Consider the following 22,057-nt stretch of genomic DNA (forward strand, 5'->3'; position numbering starts at 1 on the left):
GACCTCGTGATCCACCCGTCTCGGCCTCCCAAAGTGCTGGGATTACAGGCTTGAGCCACAGCGCCCGGCCCCAACTCTGCCACTTCTTACCTAACCGCTCTGCCCTGCCTTGCCTTGCCTTGCTTTTCTTTCTTTCTTTTTCTTTCCTTCCTTCTTTTCTTTCTTTTTCTTTCCTTCCTTCCTTCCTTTCTCTCTCTCTTTCTTTCTTTCTCTCTCTGTCTCTCTCTTTCTTTTGCCTGTCTTTTTTTTTTTTTTTTTTTTTGAGACAGAGTCTCACTCTTGCCCAGGCTGGAGTGCAGTGGTACAATCTCAGCTCACTGCAACCTCCACCTCCCGGGTTCAAGCGATTCTCCTGTCTCAGCCTCCCGAGTAGCTGAAATTATAAGTAGGTGCACGCCACCATGCCCAGCTAATTTTTGTATTTTTAGTAGAGACAGGGTTTCACCACGTTGGCCAGGCTGGTCTCGATCTGACCTCAGGTGATCCGCCCACTTCGGCCTCCCAAAGTGATGGGTTTACCTGAGTCAGCCACTGCGCCTGGCCCACTCTGCCCTCTTTCAAGCCTCCCCTCCTTCCCTTGGAGTCGACCCCTTCCCTAGTCCTGCCCTTCCTCCCAGGACTCTGCTGTGACCTTACTCTCTTGTTGCCCAGGCACCCCCACATCCCCTCACTCAGAATATTCTCCGTGTTTTCCGTCACCAAGTTGATCTCCGGTTCAAGAAAATATTCCGAGGCCACACAGCGACCTTTCTCCCGACCTGGGGGGAAAAGAAACAGACAGGGCTTGATGAGAGGCTCCTAAGCTCTACAGAGGCTGTAGGGGGCAGGATGGATACAGGGGAGACCCCAGGATGGGGGTGCAAGACCTAGCCCAAGGGTTACCAGCTGTACTACTCCAGGGGGTTGGAAAAGGGGATGGGTGGATGTCTGTGATTTTTCTTTTTCTTTTTTTTCACATAGAGTCTCGCTCTGTTGCCCAGGCTGGAGGGCTATGGTGCCACCTTGGCTCACTGCAAACTCTGCCTCCCAGGTTCAAGTGATTCCCCTGCCTCAGCCTCCCAAGTAGCTGGGATTACAGGCACCCACCACCACACCCAGTTAATTTTTGTATTTTTAGTAGAGACGGGGTTTTGCCATGTTGGCCAGGCTGGTCTCCAAATCCTGACCTCAGGTGATCTGCTCACCTTGGCCTCCCAAAGTGCTGGGATTACAGGTGTAAGCCACCACACCTGGCCTGGGACTCCTCTTTGTAGCTGCCCTAGAGACTCCTGGTTGGAGGAGGACAAGGTTGGAACTCTAGGTTCTAAGAAGAAAGGGGCTGCGGATCAGGACTCTTGGTCCCTAAAGAGGACAAGGTCTGGGGAGCCCGGATTCTTACAAGGAATTTGTCTTCATGGTCCCTGGGAGGTATAGATTTTTACTTTTATTTTTAAGAGACAGGGTCTTGGTCTGTCACCCAGGCTGGAGTGAAGTGGCACCATCATAGCTCACTGCAGCCTCAAACTCCTGGACTCAAGCCATCATCCTACCTCAGCCTCCTGAATAACTGAAACTACAGGTGCACATCACCAGTCACAGCTAGGCATGGCTTTTTTTTTTTTTTTTTTTTTTTTTTAGATAGAGTCTCACTCTGTCACCCAGGCTGGATTGCAGTGATTTGATCTCAGCTCACTGCAACCTCTGCCTCCCAGGCTCAAGCAATTCTCCTGCCTCAGCTTCTCAAGTAGCTGGGATTACGGAGGTGTGCCACCACGCCTGGCTGGCATGCAATTTTTTTTTTTTTTTTTGCGGTGGAGTCTCACTCTGTCACCCAGGCTGGAGTGCAGTGGTGCGATCTCAGCTCACTGCAACCGCCACCTCTCAAGTTCAAGTGATTCTCCTGCCTCAGCCTCCTGAGTAGCTGGAATAACAAGCATACCACCATGCCCAGCTAATTTTTGTATTTTCAATAGAGACGGGATTTCACCATGTTGGTCAGGCTGGTCTCAAACTCCTGATCTCATGAACCACCTGCCTCAGACACCTAAAGTGCTGGGATTACAGGCGTGAGCCACCACGCCCCACCTGCATTTTTTTTTTAAATCCTGCCCACTCAGCATTAAAATTGTGCAGGGGACAAGTTCTTAACCCAGACTACGGACTGTGAGGGAGGACTTCAGAATTCCTTAGGGATTAGGGGCCTGGAGCATTGGGGCTCCTACATCCAAGAATAAAGGGCTAGTCACTGGGGTTCCACATAGAAATTTGAGCTTCCAGGAGATAAACAGGATCAGTTTCTGATTTCTGGAACCCAAGGGGTGGGACTATGGCCAAGGACTCTCAGACCCCAGGCAAGGCAGGAACTGTTGAATGGAAAACAGGTGAGGGCCGTACCTGCAAAGAAGCAAACTCGCCAGAGGCCGGCGTGCAGGGCCATCTTGACTTCGGTGGTCTGGTTCTGCGGCAGCACTGTGCCCTCTTCCATGTACAGCCAGTAGTCAGTGCTGACCGCGATGCCCACGAGGAGCAGGCCACAAGCACCAAACACGCTGCTCAGCAGGGTCAGGGCGCGGCTGCTGCAGTGACTCATCCTCAGAGGCAGGGGGCGCCCTGCGGGGCCTGTGGGAGGGAAGCTGCAGTGCAGAGCTCCAAGGGACCGACCAGAGACAGTGTTCGACCCCATGCCGCAACTCGGGATGCTGGGCCCCAGCCAGAGACACCAACGCCCAAATCAAACTCTCTCAGATCTGACCTCTGTGTCCTGACCCATGATCCCAACCCTGGACTCTGACCAGAGACACCAACTGTTGAGCCTCAACATCAAGACTGGGCTCCCCAAACCTGCTGCCTGTGCTCTGGCTCCAGAGGCGATCTCCAACCCCAGAATTCGATTTCTAATCATAACTTTCAGCCCAGACCCGGAGATTGAATCTTGGCTCCAACCATGGCTGGACCTGGGTCTCAAATATTGTGACTCTGAGCAGAAATTCAAATTCAAGATTCTCAACCCCAGAGAATTGTTTGGGCTCCCCCCATCTGCCCAACCCTAACCTCACCTGCTGACCTGAGACCCTAACATAGAAATCAGATGCCACCAGAGTCCCTAACCTTGAGTTCGGGTCAGTGACTCAGAAACTGTTAGGCAGATCAATGATGTCACCTCTAGGACCTGGCATCCTGCAGCCCTGCCTCTGTGCTCTGATCGAAGCCCCCAGTTGTGAGCACCAGACTCCAATGAGAATCAATAACCTCAATTCTGAGCCAGGACTTACATCCCAGAGCACAGGGTATTGGGCGTGAACCCTGGATGCTCTCCAACTTGAGCTGGCCAGAAACTCTAACCCAGGCTACCCAGTCTGAAGTCCATGCCCTAATCTAAAACCCTGCACCTTGTCTCTGAACTGCACCCAGAAATCTGCAAAGTGGGTCACCAACCAAGGATCTCCAATACCATACCAGGGCCTCACACCCTTGACCTCAGGCCCACCTAAGACTTTGGGCAGAGCCCCCCCCCCACTTCAGTTTAACTTCTTGGATTTGTATCTTGAGCCTAACATCCTATTTGAACACCAAGAACTTGACCCATGACCTTCTAACTCTGATCTTGTGCCTTGACCTCATTTGATACCCCAATCTACGATGACATTGTACAACAGAGATCCTAGCTCCAGAACCCTAATTCTACCCTCCCATATCTAGGCAGGCCCCTGAACCTGGAATGCTGGAACATCTTCACAGGCTGCTGAGTCCCAGAACATTGGAACCCGGAGACATGGTACCAGAATCTCGATTAGAGATTCCAGAATGTCAAAATCACGAGCTGGGGCTTGGCGTGCTGATGCCTGTAATCCCAGCACTTTGGGAGGCTGAGGCAAGTGGATCACTTGAGGCCAGGAGTTCGAGACCAGCCTGGCCAACATGGTGAAACCTCATCTCTACTAAGAAATACAAAACTTAGCCTGGCGTGGTGGCTCACACCTATAATTCCAGCTACTCGGGAGGCTGAGGCAGGAGAATCGCTTGAACCTAGGAGGTGAGGTTGCAGTGAGCTGAGATTGTGCCATTACACTTCATCCTGGGTGACAGAGTGAGACTCCATCTCAAAAAAAAAAAAAAAATCATGAGCTAGACCCCACCACCACCACCAATAATGCAGCATCCTAATCAAAGCACCCAAGTCAAACAATGAACTCTCATCCTTCCAACTAGGATTCAGTGCCCTGAACTCCAAAATCATCTTCAACATCCAGTGTGGAGCCCGAATTTCATAACACTAGACTTCAAACAGTAGCTCCCCAGTTCATATCTGTAACATCCCCAATTCCAATTAGGAACCTAGAAATTCCAACGAGGGAGCTCCTCAACCCAGAACTCAAGAACTTGAAATCCCTTACCCACTATACTCCCCTGATCCCTGCAAGATCTTTCTCCAAGCCATGCAATCCTATGACTTGGGGGTCTCAACTTGGGACCTTCAGCCTATATCAACCAGAGACCTTACATCCCTGAATACCTGGGATCTTTCTAACTATGAAAGTTGAGACCCCTAAACATTCTCCCCAACAAAGTAATCAAGACATACAACGCCACTATCCTTAACCAGAATTCTTCTAGCCTTGCAACTCTGCTCCACCTGAATAAAGACTCTGGAGTCTGAGAAGACCCTCCTCCTCCCCGCTCCACCCTGCACTTCCAGCCTCCAGCTCCCCGCTCCTTCCCCCCTAGGCTCCCGGAGGCCTCCGAGATCCGGAGTCTGGGAACGCTGTGGCCAGCTTTTCCTCCCATCCCCCGCCTAGCGGTTCAGGGGCTTGACCGCGAGCCGCCTGCTCCTCTCCCAGCCCTGTGGGCTCGGAACCGGGCGCCATCACCCCGGCCACCCTGGCTGCCTCCAACCCAGGTAGCCGATCTCAGCTTCCCCCTTTCACTCCTTTGACTCCCAGCTGGGACCCCGTCCCTTCTCCACGTTCTCGCACCCCCTTTTAAAGCCCAATCTTGCTCCAGTTCCTCCTCACTCTCACTGACCTGCCCAGATCTCCTTATTCCTCCAGGCTTTCCTCCTTTGGGACCCTCCCCACAGGCCTGGAGCCTCCTTTTCTCCCACCCTTTCCCAGATTCAGGCATTTGAATCTCCAGGCTCCGGTTCTGCAAGTCCTAAGCCCAAACTCCACCTCCCTTCCATCTCTTGGGAGACTTAACTCCCCCTTTGCGGGGACCCCTTCCCAGACCCACACACCCAGCTCTGGCCGGGCCTGGGTCCTCCGCCGTCGCCCCGTACTGCCTTCCTCAAGGACCCCGCCTCTGCCCTCCCCGGCCCACGGTTGCTGCGACTCGGACGTGAAGAGTGCAATTTCCCACTCCGGGACCCTGGGACCCCGTCCTCCCGCATCGCCAGGCCCTGATGTCCCTGCATCCCCCGTAGCCGCTCGAATTCCGGCGTCCCAACCGCCAGGATCCCACCCCTGGAGCCACTCGGGTCCCTGGTCTCCCCAACCCCGGCTAGCAGCCACCTCGAGGGGCGCCCCCTCTTCCTCCCAGGACCCTCCCCTCGCGCGCTCACCTCGCTCAGGGCTGGGCGGACGCTCCGGGCCGCGGGCCCCGCAGCCGCATGACCGGCCCCGCGGCTTCCCCCGGCCGCCGCCGCCGCCAGCGGGGTCGCCGGTGCCCGCGCCCCCCGCCCCCGCCCCGGAGCCCGGCGTCCCGGCCCCCTCCCGGCCTCCCACCCCCCACCCCCCGCGCCCGCGGCCTCACTCGGCGGACGGAGCCGGGAGCAGGAACCGGCGGCCGTTCATTGGCTACTGCGGAGGAGGGGAGGGGCGGGGAGGGAGTGGGGAAAGGATGCCGCGAGGGAGGGCGATGGGCCTTGAGGATGGGGGAGGCAGAGGGAGAGAGAATAGAAGCCAGAGGCACAGAGCCCGAGAGGGGCACAGGCACAAAGAGAGACAGGGCAGAGAGAGAAAGTCACGCCGAGACCTTGAGGCCGAGAAATCCAGGGACTCAGGTCTGGAGACTGAAGGAGACAGAGACAGAGAGAGTCAAGGAGGGAGAGAGACGGAGTTTAAGACCACCCCCCACCACCTAGGCACAGAGAATCTGAGACCCGGAAAGTGGAGAGGTCAGAGACCAGAAAGAGACAGAAAGAGACGGGGGACGCTCAGAGGCCTGGGGCTGAGAGGTGCTGAGACCCAGAGACCTTGAGCTCGGAGCAGAGACAGAGAGGCAGAGAGAGACAGACAGACAGAGACAGAGAGAGAGAGACAGAGACTCTGAGAAGGAGAGACAGCAGGGACAATCCTGGGGGTCCCCTGACGAGGACTGGGGCTCTAGCTAGGCCTGGGGCGGAGCCTGGGGTCCGGACGGCTGCAGGAAGCGGGAGGGGGCGTCCCGGGCCGGGGTCCCTACAGCAGCCGGCGGGCGCAGAGCGGAGCCGGGTCCTGCAGCCGCCGCGGAGCCGGGAGCCGGGCCAGCACCCCCCCCCCCCGCCGTGATGTCAGCGGGGCCACTCTTAAAGGGGCAGGCCGCCCGCCGAGGGTCGGAGCGGGGGTTGGGGCCTGCGGGCACGGGATAGGGGTATCGCGCAGTGATGAGGGAGACAGGGACAGCCTCGGCATCCAGCTGGACCGGGGCCTGGAAACCCAGGAGCCTGCAGGGAAGAAGAGGCGCCCGGGTCCGCAAGGAAGCCTGCGAAGCTTTGGAGATCAGTGCCCTCTAAACACACAGACAAGGCACACCGCTCCGCTGGCCTGGCCCTGTCCGGAGACTACATTTCCCATCAGCCCTGGCGGCAAGGAGCCGCACTTGGGGGAAGGGTCTGCCGCGAGGCCTGTTGGGAAATGTAGTCCATCTGCACGATCGCCGGCACTCCCCAGACTCGCAAGTGGGTCAAGGGAAAGAGGCCCAGAAGGCGCGTCTGCCTGCCGTGTGCCTCAGTCGATTCCTAGGCTCACGGGTTCTGGTTGTTTTCGATTGCTCTGGCATGGGGATTCCTCTGATCAGGTCTCTAGGTCTCTCAGGAGGAGGCCAGCCTGTGATCTCCCCCTCGGGAAGGACTTCTCTCCCGTGTCTAAGCCTGGGTGTGCGTGTGAGCTTGCGTGGCTGCTCTGGTGAGCAAGGGCGCGCTGGGTCTCTGTGCCGGGGTCTCCACCTGGCACTCAGCGACCTCGCTGTGCACTGTCCACGTTGGTGCCCCCTGCGATATTTCCTCTCCCTGGCTCTGTCTGTGTGCGCGCTCCTCTGCTTGCTCCCCTGCTGTGGGTGTCTCCCCTCCACTTTGTGGGTCTCCACGCTTTCCTTCTCTGTTTGTTTCTATGTACAGTCACTGTCCCGCCTCCACACCCCCTTCATTCTCCAAGCTTACAAGAAAATCTCCAAACACTTCAGCATCAGCATCCCAAATTTATTCTCCAGCAGCTGTGGCCGGGTGGGAGAGGCTAAGGGAAGGGAGGGGAGGAGGAGAGTCCCAGAGAGTGGCAGGCACTGGGGACGACCGCGGTGGGTCCGAGCCAGACTGGAGCCATGCACAGGCAGGCGGGCGGGAGGCGGGGATCAGTGATGGCTTCGGGATGGGGCAGTCTAGAACAAAAGCTGATTGGGAGCCGCTGGGGAAAGAATCCTCCATATATCCCAGGAATCCCCAGAGCACAGCCGTGGGACGTACTGGAGGAGGGGTCACGCCTCCCACTCATTTAGAACTGGAGTGGAAGCTGGGAGGCGGGCCTCGGAAGCTGAGGGTTGTTCTGGAACCTGAGTCTGGAACAGCCAACCCCGTGAGGCTGTTTCCCCAGGGGCGGGGTGGTCTGGAGGGAGGCATAGAACTACCAAGATGGAGTTTCAAACCCCATGGAGTTGGGGATGGTGGTGGTGTGGTGGTGTCTCTGGACTCCATGGGGGCAGAGTCCAGAATGCTAAGGTTGGGGAGAATATCAGGCTCCACTCAAGTCTTGAACGCGGGACGGCTCTAGAGGCTTTATGGAATTTAGAAGAACAGGAATGCTTGGAAGGGGCGACTAGAACCTGCGGGGGCAGAGCTGGAATGCTGGGGTGCAGGATCTAGAATGGGGCGGGGGGTGTGTGGTGGTGAAGTTGGGGCTGCTGCCGGCGCGGCGCAGGGGTAGTTGGGGACACCTAGTGGCGGTGGGTGAGATTACATGACAGGCACAGGCACTGGGCTGGTGGGGCTGCGGGCATCCGGGTGCACGAAGTCGGGGTTCACGTAGGTGAAGCCCTGGAAATCGGCCTGGTCGATGCTGGCCAGGACTAGGCGGTCTGGAGGGGTCAGCGCTGGCGCCGCCCGCGTGAAGAACTTGTCAAAGTTCTCGCCACTGCGGCCACACTGTGGGAGACCGGGGAGGGAAAGTGAAGCAGCTCTGCGGGCTCCTCGGTGTCCCTCTGTGCACCCCGGTGCCACCTCCTGTCTCCTGCAGAATCTCTGTGCATGCCTCACGGTCTCTGCACCTCCCTTTGGGGTGGGGTGGGGACCTCGGCAGAGGGAGCTCCAACCCCGGATACAGGTATATGGAGACCCACGGGAACCCCACCCCTTCAGGGACCAAGTTTTTGTTGTCTGGAGGATGACTGACCGGGCGGGGTCTGAAAGGAGGCGGGATCTCCAATCGTTCCAGCCGCTCCCAGTCAATCCAGCGGAAAAAGCCGTGTGCACGGATGGTTGGTTCCCCATCAGGCCCTGAGCCCAGGCGCTTCCCTGGGTGCTTGGTCAGGAACTGTGGGAAACACAGAGACAGACAGACAGACAGCCAGAGTCCCGGACAGGGAGACCCAGAGATGGAGGAAGAAATGGACACAGAAGGGAGGATGGAGGACCCAAGAGACACAGGCATGGGATCCAGAGAGATAAGAACAGCCAGGGGAAACAGGCAAAGGGAAGGAGGAAAGGAAGAGAAAGAAGAGAGGAAGAGAGGAAGAGAGAGAGAGAGAAGAGAGACACACAGAGAGAGAAGAGACACACACAGAGAGACAGAGACAGAGAGGAAGAGGGAGGATACATGAGAATGGGAGTAGACAAAACTCAGACCCAGAGACCCAGGGACACACAGACAAACAGAACACATCATGGTGTGAGATTGTGAGGGGCAGAGAACCCGAGAAAGAGGGGAGATATAGGGAGGATCCCAGGGGGAGAAGGAAAGGAAGGGGGAAAGGAAGAGAATGAGGGAGATGGAGCAGGGGAGATGGAGATGGGGTAGGGGAGAGGGGGAATGAGGTAGGGGAGGGAGAGAAGGGGAGAGGAGACAAAGGGGAAGAGGGAGGGAATGGGGGAAGAGAGGTTGCAGACCCAGAGAAAAGGGAAATAGAAATTCAGAGCAGGGTACAGAGACCCCAGGTGAGAAGGCAGAAACCCAGAGAAGGGAGGAAACAGAGGAGACCCAGGGGGCCGGAGATCCAGAAAGAGAAAAGGATAGAGACCCAGGAAACACACATCCAGAGAGAGGAACAAAGACCCAATATGGGAGCAGAGACCCAGAGAAAGGGGAGGACAGAAAGCCAGCAAGAGAGGCGGGGGAGATGCAGAGTGTGTGTGTATGGGAGTAGACAGGGGAGGGGAATGGGGGGAGCAGGGAGGAAAAGGTGTGAAAGTGCAGACAGATACAGAAGGAGGCACAGAGAAAAGGAAGAGACACAGAGAACCCCATTGTATGCAGATGGAGGGGGAAGCATGAGACAGAAACGAGAGAGAGAGACCGTCAAGGAGATGCAGAGAGAGCAGCTAGACGCAGAAGATGCTGACACGGGGTGAACACCTGCTAGACCCAGGTGCTTTTTTCTGTGGCAACTCCATAACCTCTGAGGAGAGTTAAGCTCACAAAGTTTTGGTGACTCACCCAACATCCCACAGGAAGAAAAGCTGTAGAAGTTGGGTTTACCTGCCCCACCCAGTTCTGGAAAGACAGACCCTGGGCTCCCAGCACTTCCTGCAAGCAGGGAGCTGGGGAGTGGGGCCCACAGAGAAGGATGACACAGAGGCCACCTCCAGACCTGGTGGCAACAGGGCAGTAAATCATTGTTCTAACAAAACCTGCGTATCATATCAACTTTTCCAATGGATGGAAGTAAAGTGACTTGGGAATGGGAACCTTTTTCTACCAGGCACAGAGACAGCAATGGGGTGCATGGATTGTGAGCCTGAAGAAGCTGGGAGTCAGGGGGCTCTCACCCCCTTGCAGATGGCCACGGCTTCCCGGGAAAGCGACTTGGGGTAGGTGACAGTTTGTTCCATGATGGCCTGAAACAGCTCCTCTTCGTCCTCCCCATCGAAGGGAGGCTATGAAAGTGGAGGGGATAAAGTCAGAGACTTGCCCGACTGCCTTTCTCCAAACATTCCACACCCTCCTCACCCCACCATCAACATGCTTGACCCATTACACCCCCCATATACACACCCAGCCACATCCTTGAGAGAGACTGAACCAAACCACCAAAGCTTGATCTCTCTCCTTATCAGGTTCTCTCATTTCCTATCTCAGATGCCTCAGCTCTGTGCATCTCTGTACTATTCTGCCTCTCTTTATCTGCTATGTAAATCAGCAGAGTGCTAATTACGCAACATGTCAGTGAAACAGAAGAGAGGAAAAACTACTGGAAACACCCTACAAGCATTCTCCTGGTTGGATGAGTGGGTTCACAGTCTTCTGTGAACCCAGTCTTCTGAAAAAATAATACCAAGGCAAGAATTTTTTTTTTTAAGATGGGGTTGCACCATGTTGGCCAGGCTGGTCTCAAATTCCTGATCTCAAGTGATCTGCCCACCTCGGCCTCCCAAAGTGCCGGGATTATAGGCATGAGCCACTGTGCCCAGCCAAATTTTTATTAACTTCTAACTAAAATTTAGCATTCCCTTCAGTTATAAATGCAAGCAGCAGCAGTACTGTGGCTTCATTACCAATATAAATCACAAGTATTTTCTCATCACATGAGAGTTGCAGATATTTCAAATTATTAGTCGTTCCTACTTGAAAATTATTGTTAGAGCTCCTTTTTTCTATTACCGTTAGAACTTATGACTTAATGTATAAGAAATTGTACATAAGTCCATATTCCAATTTTAAATACACAGCTGTATACATTTAAGTTAATTTAGTTGGTTGTTAGATTCAATTAGATTTTAAAAGTTTTGGTAGCTATCTTTCAACAATCTATTTCTTTTGTTTTCTTGTTTGTTCTTTTTTTGAGGTGAGGGAGCAGGGAGGGATGATCCGGGGAGCTTGTTTGTTCTTTTGAGATGACGTCTTGCTCTGTTGCTTGGGCTGGAGCACAGTGGCATACTCATAGTTCAGTGTAACCTCAAATTCTTGGGCTCAAGTGACCCTCCTGCCTCAGCCTCCTGAGTAGCTGGGACTGTAGGTGCCCTCTACCATAGCCAGCTAAGAAGATGATCAAGAAGGTAGCATCTAAACATCTTTAGCTGTGGTACACTCAGCAGTCAAGGAATCCAATCAAGCTGATCTAGAATGTATGTGATTGTTCAAGCTCACACAGTCAGTAAGTGGCAAAGTGAGGACTGAACCTTGTTTTTTTGTGCATATACTATTCTATTTTATGCATTGAAAAAATCCTTCTGAGAATGGATCCATAGGCTTCATCAGACTGCTAGTTTAGCATCTACAGAGAAGGGATTCACGGTACAAAACAAAACAATCTGGTCTACAGTTAAGATGACGCTTCAGAACCATGGACAGTGCTATTCGGGGGCAACCTTCTAACCCGCTCCTCTTGAGATCGAGGCGCCCCACACTGCCCCTTTTAGCCAAGCCAGCTTCTCCCCACCTTCCCTTACCTGTCCTGCCAACATCTCATACAGCAGAACTCCAAAGGACCACCAATCGACAGACTTCCCATAGGGCTGGTAGGCAATGATCTGGGGGAGGTGGAAAGCAGGGAATCATGATGTGTTCCTCAAGAAGCCTAAGCCCAGGACCCCTCTGGCCTCACCCTCTGGGAGCCCTGCTCACTTAAGTGCTTGCAGCACAAGCTCTTCTGACTCTGAATGTTTATTTCGTAGGGTGATTTATTTATTTATTTATTTATTTATTTATTTATTTATTTATTGACAGTGTCTCACTCTGTTGCCCAGGCTGGAGTGCTGTGGTGTAATCACAGCTCATGACAGCCTCAACTTCCCAAGCTTCGGTGATTCTTCCACCTCAGCCTCCCAAGCAGATGGACTACAGGCATGCACCACCACGCCTGGCTAATTTTTGCGCTTTTAGTGGAGACAGGGCCTCACTATGTTGCCCAGGCTGGTTTTGAACTCCTGGACTCAAGCAATCTGTCCGCCTCAGCCTCCTAAAGTGCTGGGATTACAGGAGTGAGCCACCATGCCCATACTCCACTCTGAATATTTTGGCCAGGGATCTACCTTTTGGAATATTCTAGAAACAAAGCATACTTACTTAAAACATTCATTTGGCTTCAAAAAGACTACCTAAAGACCAAGTCACAAGTTCTATACACCTAGAATATTTGTGTCAGAGTCAGGAATATGTGTGTAGTAGTCAAATTCTCTTTTCTTTAAAACCTAGTCTTGCTCCATCACCAGGCTGGAGTGGCGTGGCGTGACCTCAGCTCACTGCAACCTCTGCCTCCCAGGTTCAAGTGATTCTCCTGCCTCAGCCTCCCTGAGTAGCTGGGACCACAAGCATGTGCCACGATGCCCAGCTAATTTTTGCATTTTTAGTAGAGACAGGGTTTCATCATGTTGGCCAGGATGGTCTTGATCTCCTGATCTTGTGATCCACCCACCTCGGCCTCCCAAAGTGCTGGGATTACAGGTGTGAGCCACAAGCCCGGCCTCTTTTTTCTTTATTAAGATGGTGTCTCATTCTGTAGCCCAGGCTGGAGTGCAGTAGCACAATCTCGGCTCACTGCAACTTCCACCTCCTGGATTCAAGTGATTCTTCTGCCTCAGCCTCCCGAGTAGCTGGGATGACAGGCATGTACCACCACATCCAGCTAATTTTTGTATTTGTATTAGAGACAGGGTTTTGCCATGTTGGCCAGGCTGGTCTTGAACTCCTGACCTCAAGTGATCTGCCTGCCTCAGCTGTCCAAACTGCTGGGATTACAGGCATGAACCACCATGCCCAGGCATTTTTCAAATTTTCTACAGATAATTCTGATTACCAGGCCAGGTTTTGTGATCACTGACATTGATTACTTCGGCACTAGTCAGGCACAGCCTCCCAAGAAGCTGGGACTACAGGTATGTGTCCTATCCATCTATATGTACGTTCAGAACATCAGCCCCACCCCTTTAACAAAGTCAGGCAATACCCTGCCCCTTCAAAACACTCACAGGACAGCATCTGCTCTTCCAGAATAAGAGATCCCATACTGCCATTTTTTTTAAGACAAGGTCTCACCCTGTTGCCCAGGCTGGAGTGCAGTGGCATGATCTCGGCTCACTGCAACCTCCACCTCCTGGGCTCAAGCAATTCTCCTGCCTCAGCCTCCCAAGTAGCTGGGATTACAGGCACTCAGGCACTCACCACCATACCCAGCTAATTTTGTGTTTTTAGTAGAGATGGAGCTTCACCATGTTGGTCAGGCTGGTCTGGATCTCCTGACCTTGTGATCTGCCTGCCTTGGCCTCCTAAAGTGCAGGGATTACAGGCATGAGCCACTGTGCCCAGTTTTTTTTGTTGTTGTTGTTTTGAGATTAGGTTATGCTCAGTCACCCAGGCTGGAGTGCAGTGGTATGATCTCAGGTCACTGCAACCTCCATTTCCTGGGTTCAAGCAATTCTCCTGCCCCAGCCTCCCGAGCAGCTGGGACTACAGGCACATGCCACCATGCCACCACGCCCAGCTAATTTTTGTATTTTTGTTAGAGATAGGGTTTCGCCATATTGGCCAGGTTGGTCTCGAACTCTTGATCTCAAGTGATCCACCCGCCTGAGCCTCCCAAAGTGCTGGGATTACAGGCACGAGCCACCTCGCCTGGCTGATCCTGCCCTCTTAAAAAGTTCAGCACAGCCAGCCCACTTAGATCAGAGAACCAGGTACTTAGGAAATGAGCTTCCATCCAACTGCATACTCCAGGGTGAGCCCTGCCCAGTTAAGAGTATTCAGGAGATGGTTGAGACATGTTCAGTGTTTGCAGGGTACAGGCCATACCCACTCAGAGCACACTAGAAATTGTCTGCACCTTCTCAGAAGGGGCCAGGATCAGGCTCTATTGGGAATTCCTATATGCTGGTCCCACTCTCCCGGAACATTCACCCACAGGTGCCGCCCACCTTACCTATTTAGAGACCCAGCTGGGCCCACCTGGCACGCTCAGTGCACAGCCTCACCTGTGCTGGAGGCTGGAGGAATGCCTGGCTGGGTAAGAAGGCCACAACTCATGACCAGGCCCCAGGGTCAAGCCTCACCCGTGATAAATACTGGACCATCAGCCACACCCTTTAAGGGATCTCAAAGTGTGGTCAGAGCAGCAGGGTTAGGGTTACCTCCGGGGCTATGTAGTCCGGGGTCCCGCAGAAGGTGCGCGTTGTCGTCCCGGGAAAGACGTTCTCCTTACACATGCCGAAGTCAGTGATCTTGATGTGTCCCTCAGCATCTAGCATCACATTGTCCAGCTTCAGGTCCCTGGACGATGGGGGGATGGGGTAGGAATTGGAAGAAGAGTCGAATTCAACCACATATTCAAATCCCTTCCCTTCCAGGGGTGTGATTTCCTCCGTGGAAAGTCCTGGGGCTGCTCACCTGTAGATGATGCCCTGATTGTGAAGGAAGAAGAGGCCAATGGCGATTTCTGCCGCGTAGAACCTGGAGGATGGGGCAGGTGGGGACGTCAAAAGGTCAGTAGCTGGACCCTGCCAGCTTCCACCGCCCCGATCCTTCTCTGTTGGCCGAGACTCACGCTGCATGGGGCTCCTTAAACTTGCCCAGCTGTTGAATGTGGTACATCAAGTCTCCCCCGGTGACGTACTCCATCACGAAATACAGGCGGTCCTGCGGAGGAGTGCGTAGGCTTAGAGGCTGGACCCATCTACCCGGGGTAGGAAAAGTCCTTTCCTGAACACTCAGGGCAGACGTGGAAGGCTCCGGATGCACCTAACCAGAAATCCAGAGCACCCAGCCACACCCCTGGGAGGGCCCTAAGGTGCTAACCCTGCTACCTTAGAGTCGCCACCTGCCAGACCACCCTTAACTATCAGCCTTTCTGGACCCGCCTTCTCAGAACTGAAGACTGGAGCCCACCATTAGCTCGAAATCCAGGGACACCCAAATCTCTTTCCACAGCCACTCACACACATTTGCAATTGTGGCTACCTACTGAGAATCAAAGTTGCTCAAGCCTCACCTGCAATTAGAATATATATTTTTAAATCCAGGAAGCTGGCCACGCTCATTCAGAGCCCCTGGAGTAAAGTCACACCCTCTCAAAATCCTGAAGGTTCTGACTCTTGGCCCCCACGCCGCAATGCCCTGTTTCTGACGTGTCCTTCAGTCAGAATCCAAAAGTGATGACCCCATCACTCGGATCTCAATTCTGGGCAGGCCCACTAGGAAGGCACTCTCGTTCACTGTGCTCCTTTGCTCAAAAATCCAGAACGCTGACTACACCCATTCAAGTCCAAGCTCCCCAGAGAAACAGGCATCTGGCCACGCCCCCAAGGAGCTCAACGGATCACGAGGCGCCGCAAGACCCATCTACCTGGCCACGCCCCCGAGGAACTCATTCGCCTGGCCCTGTCCCCGAAGAGCTTATCGGCCAGGCCACGCCCTCAGCAGAATCCACCTGCCTGGACACGCCCATTCATAATCTCATACTCCTGGCCACGCCCCTAAGGAGCCCTCTACTTGGCCAAGCCTATTCATGATCCCAGCCGCTTGACCACCCCACTGAGGAGCCCTTCCGCCTGGCCACGCCCCCGAAAAAAGCCCTCGAGGAGCCCCTCCTCCTGCCTACGCCCCCCTCCTCCTGCCTACTCCAGCAAATGAGTCTGTCCTCTGCACCTAGCTCCCCAAGGAGCCCCTCCGCCTGGCCACGCCCCCGATGACCGCTTCGCCTGGCTACGCCCCCGATGACCCCTTCGCCTGACCACGCCCCCCAAGGGGCCCCTCCGCCTGGCCACGCCCCCGATGACCCCTTCGCCTGGCTAAGCCCCCTATGACCCCTTCGCTTGGCCACGCCCCCCAGGGGGCCCCTATGCATGGCCACCCCCCCAAGAACCCCTGTACCCGGCCACGACCCAGTGAAGCCCATCCACCTGGCCTCGCCCACTCAGACAGCACAAGGTTCCCTTGCCTCGCCCTAAAATCAGCATCCCAACGCAGCTGCCGGATCTATCCAGAAGAGGATGAGGCAGGGCCCTGAGGCCAGCCTCCGGCCCCTCCATCCTTACCGGGGTCTGGAAGGTAGAGTGGAGCTGGGTGAGGAAGTGAGGCCGGCCGCCAGGGCCTCGGCCCCCCAGCGCCAGCACGCGTTTCTCCACCAGCGTGCAGTCCACATCGTCGTCCTGGACGATCACATCCTTTTTCAGGATCTTGATGGCGTAGAGCTCATCGGAGCCCCTGCGCTCGGCCAGCATCACCTATACGCACAGTTTCAAAAGGGCCTATCCATGTTGGGAAGCCAGTGGTACAGGACCTGCCCCCTCCCTGTCAGGGATTCAGGGAAATGGGATCCCAGGTCCTCCCTCCGTCTCTTAAGGGAATGGCAGCCCTGACTTGCCGCCCGCCCCCTCAGGGAGAGTGCCCGCATCTGTAACCCTCTCCTCTCCAGGAAACTGAACTGCCCAACCTAACCATATTTGAAGATGGAGGAGCCCAGTCTCTTCCCACCCCCACTACCTCCCTAAAGACCAGAAATCTGACCTCCCCACAGACATCCTCCTTTCCCCCCAGAACCCTAGAAATCCAACCTTCCCAAAACTGCCTTTTCCTAGAACCATGAGGAAGCTGAAGTCGGAGATGTGCAGGCGTCCTGGGCTCGCCCCGAAGAAGCAGCGCTTGGGGTCGGTGGGACTAGGGGAAGGGGAGGGGATGGGGGAGGAAGAGGGGCCCATCCGCACCCGCTGTGGAAAGGAGAAAGAAAGAGCCAGAGGGAGTTAGACCTTACACAGCCATAAGAGATGCCCCCAAGAGAGACAGCACCCAAGAAAGAAAATGATGAGAATAGCTGGAAAGAGAAAAAATGGCCACCCTCCTACCCTGTCCTTGGCTTAATTTTCTCTGACTCCCCATAGCCTGGAGGGCTGATAATTTAACTAACATTTACTTAGATCTCTTTTTTCTTTTTGTAGATTTTGTGGATATGCTGTTTCCAGAAAACCCTGCTATCGTTTCCATTTTACAGAAGAGGAAACCAGCACAGAGATGTTAAGCAACTTGCCCCAAGTCTCACAGCGAGTAAAGGTCAGAGCGAGAAATGAAACCCAAGTGGTTCAATTCTAGAGTCTGGTTGCTCTTAGCCTCTAAGCTGGAATCATGTAGAGGGTTTGGTAAAACAGATTGCTGGTTCCCACTCCCAGATTTTCTAACTCTGTAACTCTGGGGTAGGACCTGAGAATGTGTATGTGTAAAAAGCTTCTGGGTGACATGGGAGCTGCTAGTCCAGGGACCACACCTGGCTTTCAGCTAGGGTGCTTTCTCTACCTTTTCCTCCCTTGGCCCCCCAGGGAGAGGGCCCCATGACCAAGCTGCTGTCACAGCTTCCACACTTGTCCCTCTACATGGACGCCTGCCCTTTCTAATGCATTCTCTATTCAGGAGGCACAGGAGCCAATTTAAAAATAAATAAACCAGGTCATGTCTCCCCTATGCTTGTAAACTCGTGAACTGCTCTCTTTGTGTGCTAAGATTTTACTCCACGTGACTTGCAGAGCCAGGCTGAGACTGACCCTGCAGGTTGTTCTTCTCTCTCCCGGGGGTTCCAGGCTCCAGCCACCCTGGCCTGACACACACTGACCCCCCTCCCACCTCGGGGCCGCTGGGTGTGCCATTAGGTCTTCCTGTAAAGCTCTCCCCTCCCCTTCCCTCCTAGTTACCTCCCAAATACCGTTTAGACCTTGACTTAACCATCACTTCATAGAGGCTTCGCCTGACTTTTTTAACTGGGTCAGTTGCCTCTCTTACCACCCCTTGGGCACCATGGACAGCACCTTCCTGGCACTTTTATTCTTGATAATTTACATCTATCTGTGTGACCATCTGCTTGCTGCCTGTGAGCTCCCTAAGGCAGGGGTCTGCTTTGTTCTCTAAGACACAGTAACAGTGCCTACATCATTGAGGCTACACAAATATTTTTTGAGGGCCAGGAGCACTGGCTCATGCCTGTAATCCCAGGAGGGAGGCTGAGGCGGATCACCTGAGGTCAGGAGTTCAAGACCAGCCTGGCCAACATAACGAAAGCCTGTCTCTACTAGAAATACAAAAATAAGTGGGGCGTGGTGGTGCATGCCTGTAGTCCCTGCTACTTGGGAGGCTAAGACAGGAGAATCGCTTGAACCCAGAGGGTGGACATTGCAGTGAGCCGAGATAACAACACTGCATTCCAGCCTGGGTGACAAAGCAAGACTCCGTTGCAAATAAATGAATACATAATAATAATAATATAATAAGGGCTGTTTCTGTTTGCTGTGCTGTTAGCTCCGTACCTAGCTCAAGGTTTGGCCCACAGTAGGTGCTCACTAGTAAGGTTGAGCGGAGCCTGCTGATCTGTAGGAGACCGCTGTGAACCACAGCAGGGATACACACCATCCCAAACACCCTGCCTCTAGGCCTTGGCCCGCAGTCTGCCCTGCTGGGTTTCTCGGGTTTACATGGGAAGATCATCCCTGCTCATCTCAAAAGACTCTACCTCTTTGGCTCATAATTTCCTCCCACTGGTGTCCTTGTCTCCAGCAGAGCCCGTTTTCAAACTTAACTTTGCAAGAGGACCGCCTGAGGAGTTCGTTTAGTGTGCAGACATTTGAGGCATCAGAGAGATCCTCACTCAGTAGGTCTGCAGAAAGGCCAGGGAATATGCTTTTAAAAACAAGTACTCCAGGAATTCTGATGTGGGTGAATCCCACACAGAACACTAAAAACTCTGTTGAAAGTTTCTGTGAGAGCCCAGAGGAAAGAACAGAGCATGTTGTTGCTGTTGCTGAATCTTGAAGATTGTCTTTTTTTTTTTTTTAGAGGAAGTCTCCCTCTGTCACCCAGGCTGGAGTGCAGTGGCATGATCTTGGCTCATTGCAACCTCCGCCTCCCCGAATCCACCAATTCTCCTGCCTCAGCCTCCTGGATAGCTGGGATTACAAGCACGCACCACCACGTCCAGCTAATTTTTGTATTTTTAGTAGAGACAAGGTTTCACCATGTTGGCCAGGCTGGTCTCAAACTCCTGACATCAGGTGATCCACCCACCTCAGCCTCCCAAAGTGCTGGGATCACAGACATGAACCACCATGCCTGACCTATCATATGCTTATATATTTTGTTTGATGTCTTCCTCCCTGTGTAAACCCCATGAGGAAAGGAACTTTTTTGTTTGTTCTTTCCCTGCTCTCTCTATCCTCAGAGAGTAGAGCCATGCCTTGCACATGGAGATGCTCAATAAAGTATTTTTTGAAAGGACAAATGAGGAAGAGAGCATTCCTCCTTTCTGCCTGGAAATCTGGTCTCTCCTTTGCCTGGGAAATCCTGCCCTTCCTTCCACCACATCTCACCTCTCCAGGAAGATTTCTCTGACTCAGGCTGTGCCAGGGATGCCCCAGTGCCTGAGGCTATCTCCATTACAGCTGCATTCCTCCTGGTGGTGAATGTCTGGGTCTGTAACTTTGTCCTCCACTAGAAGAGGAGTTCCCCAAGGGAATGGTCTGATTCTATTCCCAGAACAGGGCCTGGCTTATGACACCCTAGAAAATGGGCATTTTCCTGGGAATGGTGGCTCACGCCTGTAATCCCAGCACCTTAGGAGACCAAGGCCATTTCAGGTCAGGAGTTCAAGACCAGCCAACATTGCAAAACCCATCTCTACTAAAAATATAAAAATTAGGTGGGTGTAGGGGTATGCTTCTGTAATCCCAGCTACTTGGGAGGCTGAGGCAAGAGAATCACTTGAATTTGGGAGGTGGAGGTTGCAATGAGCTGAGATTGCACCACTGCACTCCAGCCTGGGTGATGAAGCCAGACTCTTTCAAAAAATTAAAATTTAAATTAAAAAAAAAAAAAGGCTGGGCGCAGTGGCTCATGCCTGTAATCCCAGTACTTTGGGAGACTGAGGTGGGTGGATCATGAGGTGAAGAGATCAAGACCATCCTGGCCAACATGGTAAAACCCTGTCTCTACTAAAAATAGAAAAAGCTAGGCATGGTGGTGCACGCCTGTAGTCCCAGCTACTCGGGAGGCTGAAGCAGGAGCATTGCTTGAACCCGGGAGGTGGAGGTTGCAGTTAGCAGAGATCATGCCACTGCACTCCAGCCTGGCAATGGAGTGAGACTCCACTAAAAAAAAAAAAAAAAAGGTATTCGATGAGTGAATGAATGAATGGAGAATGGAGAGATTAAAGTCATGCTTGATAGACTTTTTTAAAACTCAAGAATCAATTCTGGCGTCACCTCCTCAGGGAAGTCCTCCCTGACCACCCTCCCCCAGGCTGGGTTAGCGCCTCCTCTAGGCCTCTTCAGTGCCCTGGGCTACCTCTAATTTAGCACATCTTCCTGTATTTTAAGTATCTGTGACTGTGTTCCTACCTTGGGGAGTTGCTTGAGGGTCAGATTCACCTCTGGATCCCGGATTATTCAGCAAGCACAAGACAGGCCTAGTGCAAATGTGTGCTCAACTCTTGTGTGTGTGGAATTAAAGACAGAAGTCAGAGGAGGGATAAGAAATCAGAGACAGGGACAGGCAGAAACTGCCTCCATTCAACGCCTTGGTTCTACTCACCTCATACAATTCCAGGGGGTAGTTACAAGCCTGGGAGAAAAGAAAGGGAGATTCAGGGTCCCAAGAGAGGTAGGGGATTGCCCTAGAGCAGGGGCTGGTGGCCCCTAACATCCTTAAGCCATGGCAATGGATAGGAACTATAATTCCCATCAGACCCTGGGGCTCGAGTTCCCTAGAAGAGCAGAGGAGGAAGTCCTAGGGTCTTCTGGGAACTGTAGTCCCAGGATCAGCAGGCACTCAGGGTTGGAGGGAAAGGCCAGCTCTGAACTGAGGGAGGCTGGGCTGGGCTCCCCTGAGGAAGCCGGGGTCTGGGTACCTCAAACTTCTGGAGGAGGCTGCAGTTGTCAGCATCGGCCACTGGCACATTGTAATACTCGCCCTCCTCCTGGTTCAGTAACTTGTACCTGACATACAGACGGAGACCAGAGGGGGACAGGGAGGACGGGGCACCCATGGGAGAGGCACAGACATTGGAAGCGAGGAAAGATACACAGAGAGACGGACACAGAGATGGAAGAGAGAAAGAGTGAGATAAAAAGAGAGGGAGAGGGAGAAAGGGAGGGGAGAGGAAGAGGAGCGAGAGAGATGGAGAGAGAGGTGTGTGTGTGTGTGCACGCGCGTGTGTGCGTGTGCATGCTGGGTGGCAGAGGGAAGGACAGTGGCCCGGAGGAGAGAGACCACACATAGATGGAGATGGTAATATTGCGCTCCATCCCCAGGACCCAGCCCTGCTCCTCACCAGCCGTCCACCGGCGCCTTGAGCAGCTCTGAGACACCAAAGGACATGGCACCCATGAAGTCATTGCGGGAGGTCCGGTCCCAGTCCCACACCTCCACGCTGAGCCGGCGCTCCACATCCCCTGGCTTCAGGTTGCTGCAGGAAAGTGGGGTGCATGGGGTGCATGGCTGAGCTCATGGCTCCCCTCGGTTCCCTGTCCTTTATGCTGGAGGTGTGGGCAAATCCAGTGAGCTGGGGTTCCTCTCCTGCTTTGTCTGTCTCCAACCTGTAACCTTTCTAGCAGGGCTCTCTCTCCAGCTAGGGCTTTGGGGCCTGAAGTAAACCTAGAGAGCTCTTCCTCCCTTCCTCCTGCATTCGCAGTCCCTTCCCATCCCTATCTCTTGTCTCTTGAGATTTCTCTCTCTCTCTTTCTTAGTCTCTGTCTTTCTGAGTCTCTCTCTTTCTGAGT

The 22,057-nt window shown here is 53.7% G+C and overlaps 2 protein-coding genes across 7 annotated transcripts in view; both read right to left on the bottom strand.

Moving 5' to 3' along the window:
• Positions 1-6,459, bottom strand: part of CACNG7 (calcium voltage-gated channel auxiliary subunit gamma 7) — a 29,175-nt gene extending 22,716 nt beyond the window's left edge. The window contains exons 1-3 of one of the 4 annotated variants that reach the window (XM_032271123.1): positions 5,537-6,459; positions 2,374-2,598; positions 672-758 (exon numbers count right to left, since the gene is read on the bottom strand). In XM_032271123.1, coding sequence (XP_032127014.1) covers positions 672-758; positions 2,374-2,569 — 283 coding nt within the window. In that variant the 5' untranslated portion in view covers positions 2,570-2,598; positions 5,537-6,459. Of the gene's footprint in view, positions 1-671; positions 759-2,373; positions 3,832-5,536 lie in introns of those variants that run through there. The other 3 variants (XM_032271124.1, XM_032271121.1, XM_032271122.1) reach the window with 3 other exon arrangements.
• An 897-nt stretch (positions 6,460-7,356) lies between these two features.
• The window catches only part of PRKCG (protein kinase C gamma), a 25,008-nt gene continuing 10,307 nt past the window's right edge, over positions 7,357-22,057 (bottom strand). For 2 of the 3 annotated variants that reach the window (XM_032271157.1, XM_032271156.1), the window contains 12 exons: positions 21,610-21,744; positions 21,187-21,274; positions 20,871-20,900; positions 16,862-17,014; positions 16,343-16,531; positions 14,854-14,945; positions 14,697-14,759; positions 14,441-14,579; positions 11,768-11,848; positions 10,148-10,255; positions 8,556-8,696; positions 8,120-8,308 (listed from right to left, as the gene is read on the bottom strand). In XM_032271157.1, coding sequence (XP_032127048.1) covers positions 8,120-8,308; positions 8,556-8,696; positions 10,148-10,255; positions 11,768-11,848; positions 14,441-14,579; positions 14,697-14,759; positions 14,854-14,945; positions 16,343-16,531; positions 16,862-17,014; positions 20,871-20,900; positions 21,187-21,274; positions 21,610-21,744 — 1,408 coding nt within the window. Of the gene's footprint in view, positions 8,309-8,555; positions 8,697-10,147; positions 10,256-11,767; positions 11,849-14,440; positions 14,580-14,696; positions 14,760-14,853; positions 14,946-16,342; positions 16,532-16,861; positions 17,015-20,870; positions 20,901-21,186; positions 21,275-21,609; positions 21,745-22,057 lie in introns of all 3 variants that reach the window. The other variant, XM_032271155.1, reaches the window with a different exon arrangement.

The sequence above is a fragment of the Sapajus apella genome, unplaced genomic scaffold (assembly GCF_009761245.1).
Source record: "Sapajus apella isolate SASKATOON/1434 unplaced genomic scaffold, GSC_monkey_1.0 scaffold224, whole genome shotgun sequence".
In the NCBI taxonomy this organism is placed as follows: Eukaryota; Metazoa; Chordata; class Mammalia; order Primates; family Cebidae; genus Sapajus; species Sapajus apella.